The sequence below is a fragment of the Rhinolophus sinicus genome, chromosome 3, assembly GCF_057876585.1.
Source record: "Rhinolophus sinicus isolate RSI-liver-muscle chromosome 3, RSI-T2T, whole genome shotgun sequence".
NCBI lineage: Eukaryota > Metazoa > Chordata > Mammalia > Chiroptera > Rhinolophidae > Rhinolophus > Rhinolophus sinicus.
In genome coordinates this window covers 175150821-175161206 of record NC_142503.1, presented here as the reverse complement: position 1 = coordinate 175161206, position 10386 = coordinate 175150821, and the positions used below count along the sequence as shown (strand labels likewise).

At 41.6% G+C, this 10386-nt stretch overlaps 1 protein-coding gene across 1 annotated transcript; it reads left to right on the top strand.

The window, feature by feature from the left end:
* Positions 1 to 5853: 5853 nt before the first annotated feature.
* LOC141570757 (disintegrin and metalloproteinase domain-containing protein 25-like) lies at positions 5854 to 9213 on the top strand. Its single transcript, XM_088796403.1, has one exon. It carries the CDS (start codon positions 6059 to 6061, stop codon positions 8069 to 8071), a length of 2013 nt encoding a protein of 670 aa, XP_088652529.1. The 5' UTR covers positions 5854 to 6058; the 3' UTR covers positions 8072 to 9213.
* Positions 9214 to 10386: the final 1173 nt, after the last annotated feature.

The following is a 10386-nucleotide window of genomic DNA, read 5'->3' as shown; positions in this document are numbered from 1 at the left end:
TTAGGTAGGGCTGCTATGTCTTCCAGTCTCAGTAGAGTAGCCTTATGTAGTAGGTGTGCTGTGGGGTTCAGTGGCGCAGTCTTTCTGGTCACCTGAGCCACACACTCCAGGTATCTCCCATGTGTGGGTTGTGTGTGCCCTCCTCTTGTAGTTGAGCCTTGATTGATAATTGCACATCAATGTGAGAGACTGACTCTTGGACTCACTGGTTGTGAGGACTCGCCTTGACTACAGTGGAAAAGTTGTTGTGCAGGGGCTGATCCTACGGAGCAGGATCTGCCTCAGCAGGACTCTGGTGCCTGCCCCTTGGGTGTGTTGTATTTGGAGGGAGCTGGGTATGCTCTGGCTCATTTTGAAGCTGGCCACAGATGAATATGCAGTAAAACATATGTATTCTTGCAGGATTTTTCTGAGCTCCAAATTGTCTGGTCATTTTTCCCTTGGAGGGTGTTCGCTGTAGGTCTATTTCAGCCACAGCCTGTGCCCCACCCAGGGTCACCAGTGGGAGTCAGAAAGAAATCCACAGATGGCTGCCATCCTTGCTGTGCTTGGAAGTGCCTTGAGAGGCCAAGCTGTGAACCAAGGCCGGCTGCCACTAGTGCTGGCTTAAGGCTGCTCAACCAGAGGTACAGGACATGCTGAAGCCAGATGCTGCTTGTCTGGGTTCCATGAACCTTTGAGAGTCTAGGAAAGTCTGCAGCTTGAGCCAAGGCAGGCGGTCTACACTGAAAAGCCATTGAAAACAGCCTGGGTGTGCCCAAAAGTTGGGCGGGGCCAAGGTCTCTAATCGCCAGGGCGTGGCGAACAAAGGGCTGAGACTCAGATATAGTGGCCGCCTGTGTTCCCACGCTAGGAAGGGGGCAAGCTCAACAAAGAAACGATGGCCTCCGCCAGCTCCCCCGTCCAGGAGAAAGCCATCTCTCCAGTCCCCGTCCCAAACCAGACAACTCCCCACCATTTGTCCCTGCCACCTCTCCAGCTGCTGCCCTACTGCTGGAACACATAGCCAGTGATTCTAATGGTGGGTGAGTCCGTGCGCGGTCCCTTTATGAGGAGTACCTGTGAGTGCAGCTGCACTCCATCTCACTCAGTCACAACCTCCGCTGGTTTTCACAACCAGAAATTATGGGGACTTCTCTCCCCGGCACTGGAACCCTGGGCTGGAATCTCTAGCTCCTCTAGTGGATGCGGAGGGGACTCCCACAGCCGAAATAGCCCTCCTGATCTTTAATGGTCACACACGGGTGTGAGACCAGCCTATTCCACGTCTCTGACCTTCCAGTCTGGAGGTGACTTCTGCAACTCCTTAGTTGAAAAGCTTCAGTTCAGCTTGACTTTAGGTGATTCTCAATAATGGTGGTTTTGTAGATTAGTTGTAATTTTGATGTGGTTGTGAGCGAAGGTAAATACAGCGTTTACCTACTGTGCCATCTTGGTTCCCTGTATATTTTTATCCTGCAACTTTACTGAATTTATTTACTAGTTCTGACAGTTTTTTTGTGAACTCTTTGGAGTTTTCTGTATATAGTGACAGTTAAATAAATACAAGTCCTCTTTTTGTGCATATAAGAATTCCTGCCATAACTTATAATTTACGTGATATATATATTCACATATATATTCTTATATGTATATGTAACAATATGAGCAGACATGAAACGTTAAGTGAATGTAAACACATTGGCCCTTGATAAATTGCCAACTCATTTTATTTCAAGATGGCAACCATCTTGAATAGCTATTGGATCATGTAATTATCAGAGTGATTATTGATCATTTGCTTCAGTAAGTAACATTGTGATTTTCATCATTTTGTGGGTTAGTATTTATGCAGATTAAACTAGTCTGAACTATTCTGTTGTATATGTGAAACACTTTCAGTGAATGAAACCAGTAAGGGAATTATACAAACACTGAAGTTAGTGCCTCATTTATATTAACAAGTCTTACTGCACAACTACAATATTCTTGGGCAGTTGGAGGACCCGTATCTATTCTACCATCTGATCTTCTGTCTTCACAAGATGATGGTGTCCAACCACACTGGCAGTGACAATATTTGCTGTTGTTGAACTCCCCTCTGAAATTACATTTCTTCACAGCACATTCATACTCTTAATAAAAAAAAAGTACCATTCTGTTGAAAACAGTATTTTCCTGGGCCACATGTCACATTATACACTACATGCCCCATTTCTGGCTGTTATGTCCCATGATGTACACTGTATCCAAAGCATTTTTGTCGTTAACTTTTGTACTATTATAAGATGTGATGTAGTGTGCGCACCTCCACTAGGAATTTAGTTCAAATTATCACAGTGTAACATTCCCCCCAAAACATGATTGTTTGAACCTCTCCTCAGTTTAGAAATTGGTCACCTATTATATTCACTTTTCGATGCAATGCTGATGAAGCATCCCTTACTTTGTAGCCAAGGGATCGGAACTACATAATCAGCACTCCATTTGAAAAGCTGGTATCATAGTGGATTAAATAATCATCAGGTATTTGCTATCTACAAGAAAAACATGAAAAACAAAGTAACAGAGAAAAGTAAAATGATATGGAAAAGAGGTATTATGAATACACTAATCAAAGAACACTGGGAATGGGAAATTAATGTTTGAAAACTAGATTTCAAAACAAGGAATGTTGCCTGGGATAAAGTGAGAAAATTCATAATGACAAAGGGTTTAATTTTTCACGATATAAGAATTCTGCATGTATATGCAACTACTAATAAAACTGAAGTTATCTGAAGCAAAATCTGAAAATCGAAGAGGAAATAGATTAGTCCACCATTATAAGTGAATATTTTAACATTCCTCCCTTAGTAATTGATAGGACAACTGGACAAAAATCACGTGTAAGCCATGACCAACATTACCAATTGACCTACTTGACATTTGCACAGCATGCCACACAATGACGGAACATATGTATATACCGATATGTATTTTCTAAGGTGCACACAGACCATTTTAAGACTGATCATGTCCTGGGTTATATAACAAAAGCCAGCAAATTGAAACAAACTGAAACCATTTCAGTTATACCCATTTAATATAGTGGAATCAAACAAGAAATCAGAAGTAGAAAGCTTTTTGGAAAATCCACAAATACTTATAAATTAAGCAACTTGTTTCTAAACAAAAAATCCCCAAAGACACAGGAAATATTTTGAATTGAATGAAAGTTAAAAAAAGCACATCTACATTTGAAAGATGCAGTAAAACAGTGCTGAGATGCAAACTTATGTCATTAAAAGCTTATATAAAAAGGGAAGTTATGTTTCAAGTCAATATCAGAACTTTTACCCTAAAAATCTAGAATAGACTATTAAAAAAACAAAGTAAAGTGAAGAGAGACAATAATGAACACTATAATGGACATAAATAAATAGGAAATAGACTATAGAAGAGAAAAACCAAAGAAACTGAAAGGTGGTCTTTGAAAAACATGAATAAAATTGACAAATGGCTAATCCGACAAATCAAGAAAAAAGAAGAGATAGCTAATTACTGTTACCCACAAAGAAAGGCTACATTAGCACAGATCCTTATCTTATTAAAATAAGACAATACGAACAAACTGACAACAATAAATTCAATTATTTTAATGAAATGGACTAATTTCTTGAAGACAGAAGCGTTCATAGGTCACTAAAGAAAGACAACTCAAATACTTATAATAATAATCTAAATATGTGCATATATTATATGAAAAATAATAGGTTTTAAAATATAAGTATATGTAATTTTAAATTATATACTTACTATGTAAGTATAATACATACTTATACATATATGTGTGTGTGATATATATGTAAAGGAAATTGAATGTATACTTGGGAACCTCTGGTCCAGTTTCTTTCATCAATAATTATACCAAAATTTAAATTATAAATAATATAATAATACCAAATCTGTACAAAGTCTCCCAGGAAATACCAGTAAAGGGAATCTTCTCACCACATTTTATGAAGCCAACATCACCTTATCACCAAAAGCAGACAAAAATATTCTAAGACAAGAAATCCCCAGACCCTTGTCCCTTAAGAATACAGGAAGACACATGCATTAGCAAATCAAATCCAACGACATATAGAAAGCATACTACTTCACCAAGCGGGGTTTATTGTGGGGAGGAAAGGTTTATACCAGTCAAAATTCAATCACTGTAATTCACCATTTTGAAAACTAAAAAATGAAAACCATGCAATTATCAAGTGTGGTCAACCTTGCCTTAAAGGTTAAGTGCTTCCATCCATACCCCATCATTCTTAGTAATACTATAGAGCTCAGTACTGTAATATCTCTGATCCTTTGGCGTCAGAACCCGCAGTAGCTGGTGGAAAGGCAAAATTACAGAACTGGCCAAAAGGAACCCCGAGGATATGGGCAATTGCTACCCAAGGTAACTAAACAAGAAGCCACGTTTGAAAGTATAGCAGTAAAACTGGCCCCATCTTGGGGCCTCTTTTCTGCTTGAGACCCACTGGTGTTTAACCAGTTGCACCGGATCACACGAAAATCTCGTTGTAATCTGAGTCAACTGTGTCTCTATGGCAAATTTTAAAAGCATAAATAGGTGCGATAGCCGTGAAAACATTGAAAGTTTCTACTGACCTAAAAAACGAATGTTAGGCCAATCACAACACATTGCTAGGAATGGCATAGGAATTTACAACTACTCATTTTGTCACAGATGGCCCCTTATTCCTGTAGCCCCACATGGCAGAAGGGCTGAGAGATCCCTCCGGAGCCTCTTCTATAAAGGCACTAATCCCATTCATGAGGGCTCTGCTCCCATGACCTAATCACTTCCCAAGGCTTCACCTCCTAATACCATCCCCCTTGGGGGTCAGGAGTTCAACCTATGAATTTTGGCGGGACGCAGACATTCAATCTTTAGGACACACCAATCAAGATACGTAAGTTTCCCATCACACCAGGAAGTTCATTCCATTCCTCCATTTTCACATCAGGAAGCTACTGATATAAATTCTATTGCCATAGCTTATTTTGGACTATTTTAGAACTTCATAAAAGTTAAGTCATATATCAAGTTCCTTTGGTCCGATTTCTTTCTGTCATTATATCTGTGAGTTCTATCCATGTTCTTAACGTATGAGAAGTCTGTTCTGATGTACTGAGGATTACTCCACTGGATGAATACACCACTTTGTTTATCCATTGGATTATTAAGCACTGGTTGTTTGTTTCCAGCCTGTGGGATACATTCATGGACAAAGCTGCTCTGAACATTCATGTACAAGTTTTAGTGGGATATTTCCTGGGACTGGAATCACCAGGACATAGGGTAGGGATAAGTTTCCCTTTACAAGAAACTATTATCATACACCTTAATTTTTCTACTCATGACATCTATTCACTCTTTCTTTCCATGAATCACCCCTCACTGCATTCAGTTTCTACAAAGTATGAGAGAAGCGACTTCTCTCCTCAAAATTCTTGTAAGAAGAAGCTTCCACTTTCCCCTCCATTCTTTGTTTTAATTCCATGTGGATGCCTTATCTCCTCTAAGCTTGAGGAAAAAGAAGCCGCAAGGTGTCTTCAAACTGCACCAACCCCACTTCTTCTTCCCCTGTGATTTCTCCAGGAGACCAGGGGACCTTTCAGCCCAGGATGCCCACCTCACTGAGCACAGCCTCCCCTAATGAGCACACCATTGTTATGTAATAGCTCCCCCTCCTTCCTCCACCTCTCTGCTCTCCTCCTGACTACACTGCTGGCAAAGCTGCTGTTTCAGAGTTGGTCTTGCCTGCCTCCCACCTGACTGCAGTTTCCTTGGTCATAGGCTCCCTCACTCATGGGGCCTGCCTGGGCCCGGGCCCACTTGACTGGTGACCTCTGGCTGCCTCTGCTCTGGCTACTGCTGTCCCAGGTGTGCTGCTCCCATGCCCTACCAGGATGGCGCTTCACTTCCTCGGAAGTTGTGATCCCCAGGAAGGTGTCCCACAGGGTGGTTGGAGCTGGGCTGCAAAACCAACTCTCCTACAAGATTCCCCTCAGGGGCCGCAGACATGTGGTTCACATGAAGGAAAAGAAGAGCTTGCTGCCCAGACGTTTTCCTGTCATCACCGACAACGACCAAGGCGCCCTGCAGGAGGACTACCCCTTTGTCCCTCGAGACTGTTACTACTACAGCTACCTGGAAGGGGTTCCTGGGTCCAGGGGCACACTGGACACTTGCTATGGGGGTCTGCGTGGCATGCTACAGGTGGATGACTTCACTTACGAAATCAAACCACTGGAGGCTTCTTCCAAATTTGAGCATGTGGTTTCTCTGCTTGTGTCAGAAGCAAGATCAGCAGAGGTTGAAAGGTGTAAGATTGAAGGGGAAGACACCAGTCAAGCCTATGGAGAGGCAGGACTTGCTGAGACCCCTAGAGCAGCCCCTGTGTATTTGTGGTGGCCACACCGGAAATATTTAAAACTTCACTATACAGTTTCTCATTCATTATATAAGATGAGGCCTAATACGACAGAAGTCATAGAGCGTATCGTGATGTTAAACAGCATAGTACATACCATTTACCAGCATAGTCATCTAGATGTCATCATACGTGTTTTGTGCATCTGGGAGCATTGGGATTCGATGGATTTATCAAACAAAAATGTTTACAAGCTTACAGAAAATTTTGGGTTGTGGAAAGTGCACAGCGTTTTTTATCACATTTATCATGACACTTCACTGCTTCTCACAGGACATAAGGTCGGTGGATCACTATATTATGCCTTTTTCGATGGAGTATGCAACCCCAACTGGGGTGCAATGTATCTATATGTAGCAAATTTTCATGTATTTTTAGCTGCTACTCTTTCTGCACATGCATTAGGTCATAATTTAGGTATTAATCATGACGGACCTGATTGTAAATGTTTCCGAAGAACCTTCTGTGTCATGGCTCCTACGCCTAGTGTTAATGATATGCTGAGCAATTGTTCTTATGAGCGACTGCTTGCTCGGACTCATGGATCGGCGGATGTTTGTTTAAGTGTGTTTAATCAACCATACAGTAATTTTCCTTATGTCGCTCCTCGTTGTGGTGACAAGATCATAGATGAGAGGGAAGAATGTGACTGTGGCCCCTTAAAAGATTGTGCTGAGGATAAATGTTGTGAGACCAACTGTTCCCTCTCCACTGGCTATAAATGCAGTGAAGGAGGTTGCTGTGTGGACTGTAAATATGCCCCACCGGGATGGATTTGCAGAGACACGCTCGGCATTTGTGATCTACCAGAATACTGTAACGGACAAACACCTGTCTGTCCAAGTGACTCTTATATCCAGGATGGAACCCCATGTTCAGCATTAGCTGTTTGTGTGAGAGGAAACTGTACCGACCGTGACGCGCAGTGTCAAGCCCTTTTTGGCTACCAGGTAAAAGATGGTTCACCAGCATGCTATAATCAATTGAATATAATGGGTGACCGATTTGGCAACTGTGGGGTGAGGACTATCCGAGGAAAAGGAAGACCTTATCGATGTGAAGCAAAGGATGTCTTTTGTGGAATGTTGCACTGTAGACATGTCCAAGAAGTTCCTGGAGGGGGCGAGCACACTACATTTCGTCATATAATAGTAGACGCTGTGCGACAAGAAAAATGCTTTGGATTTGATGCACATTTTGGGGCAGAAGTGCCAGAATTCGGACTTGTAGTGGATGGGGCCACGTGTGGGCCAGGAAAGTACTGTTTTAATCAGAATTGTACTTTTTATCAAGATATGGGTTTTGACTGTGATGTGAAGACGTGCAGTTTCAGAGGGGTGTGCAACAACAACAAACATTGTCACTGTGAGAAAGGATGGAGCCCCCCGCTGTGTAATAAAGGAGGATCAGGTGGGAGTATCGACAGTGGCCCACCACCCGGCAAAGAACTAGGTGTCCGCAGCAAAATCGTTGTTAGTGTAAACCATGCACTAGTTCTAATGTTCACTCGTTCACTACTTGTAGTACTTGCAATCATTGTTGGAGGCGTTTCACGATTAGTTACAGTTGAGGAGCAGAAAAAATTAAACCTGGCAAGAAAAAGAATCCCTTGAACCTGCCTGAGTGCTAACTGGTAACTGCACAATGGAGAAAATCACATTGGCACTTACTGGTAGAAATGATCAATAATCACTCTGATCATTGAATAATGCTATAACTCTTCTGAGGTTGTCATCTTGAAATAAAATGACTTAGCAATTTAAATTCATTTAACATTTCATGTGTGGTTATATTGTTAATATTCTTGCGGATGATAGTAGGACATTTTAGATTCACTAACAATAGGACCTGTACTTATTTAAGGTGTTGATTCTAAGGTTTTATAACTGCGCCTGTAGCAAATCTCGTGTGTACCGCTACGCACTTTTTCATAAGTTTTCCCGAAATGGTTAGGTCCTAGATTTTTGTTATTTGTTCATTTAATTGCTAGTGTTAAAAAAATAACATAAAAAAGTAACCAGTGGCAGATATTATAGAACGATCTAATTTTCTGCCATTAGCCACTTGAATTTCAACATATGTACAGCTTGCTGAGTTTATGATCTTAAACAAAATCTTCGTCTCTCAAAGTTTCCAGATCTAAATGCTACATTGAGAGGTGAAATGTACTTTTCTGGGGTTTTGTGATGATAAAAGAAAGCAGCTAAGAAAGGCCTGGATTTTTTTAGGCAGTTAATTCCTGCCAGCTGCTAGCATTCTCATCATTCCTGGTTGTGCTAAACCCAGGTATTCGAAATATAATGACTTCAGCATTTTATCGTTAGTCTAAAACAGTCGCATAAGGAGCCATATATTACTGATATAGTTCTTTATTTTATTTTATTTTATTGGGTAGCAGTGTGTTTTTTACAGGACGCATCAGCTCCAAGTCAAGTCATCCTTCAATCTAGTTGTGGAGGGTGCATCTCAGCTCCAAATCCAGTCGCCGTTTTCAATCTAGTTGTAGGGGGCGAAGCCCACCGTTCATGCGGTAATCAAAAGGGTAACCTTGCTGATAAGAGCATGTGCTCTAACCAACTGAGCCATCTGGTCGCCCACAGGCAACTCAGTGGCAGCTCGTTGTCTTCAATCTATTTGTGGAGGGTGCAGCTCTCTGGCCCATGTGGTAATCAAACAGGCAACCTTGTTGTTAGGAGCATGTGCTCTAACCAACTGAGCCATCCGTCCGTCCCCGATACTCTTCTTAAGGCCTCTGGTTCCCGTGTTTCCCCGAAAATAAGACCTAGCCAGACAATCAGCTCTAATGTGTCTTTTGGAGCAAAAATTAATATAAGACCCAGTCTTATTTTACTATAATATAAGACCGGGTTTTTATAATATAATGTAATGTAATGTAATATAATATAATGTAATATAATATGATAATATATAATACCGAGTCTTATATTAATTTTTGCTCCAAAACACGCATTAGAGCTGATTGTCTGGCTAGGTCTTATTCTCGGGGAAACACGGTATTAATGTCATAGTATCTCATTTAAAATCTCAGTAATTGCCTAAGCACAGTAGGTCTATAAATATATGATACTGACCGATATATGTACAGAGACAACAATTTACGTTGAAAGAAATAGGAAGCAATCACTTTAGAAATGGGGCCCGGCCCGGCCCGGTGGCTCAGGCAGTTAGAGCTCCATGCTCCTAACTCCGAAGGATGCCAGTTCGATTCCCACATGGGACAGTGGGCTCTCAACCACAAGGTTGCCAGTTCAGTTCCTCGAGTCCTGCAAAGGATGGTGGGCTGTGCCCCGTGCAACTAACAACGGCAACTGGACCTGGAGCTGAGCTGCGCCCTCCACAACTAAGATTGAAGGACAACAACTTGAGTTGGAAAAAGTCCTGGAAGTACACACTGTTCCCCAATAAAGTCCTGTTCCCCTTCCCCAATAAAAGCTTTTTTTTTTTTTTTTTTTTTTTTTTTTAACGAAATGGTGCACTAGAGAGGGTCTGATAAGTGATAAGTGCAATGTAGATGCCTCAGTCCTTGGATCAAAACTCATTTTGAAAATGTGCAATCCAGATGTGGGCAGCCACCCAAGGGAGGGGAGGGATGCAGCAGTAGAGGATCAATAGGATCGCCACTCTGCGGCCCTGTGTGGTGTCCATACAGCTCTCAGGACCAGCGCTTCTTGTGCAGGTAGCTTATGTGGTGGATGGGTCCGTATCTCCATCCATGACGGGTCTGAACCCATTTACTATGCCCTTGTGAAATATGTGTGAATGCATTTACACTTGGTACCACAATCTACTAAAATTGAAGTTGGATGACCATTTGCTAAATGATTAGTTAGTGTTAATCCAAAGGCAATTGTGGAAAGTAACATGTGTCTTCCCAGTAGAGTCATTTTGTTTCTATTTCAACAACCTC

Bases quoted from the DNA above. Each gene is read 5' to 3' on its own strand.
- LOC141570757 (XM_088796403.1), top strand. From the start codon at position 6,059: ATGAAGGAAAAGAAGAGCTTGCTGCCCAGACGTTTTCCTGTCATCACC.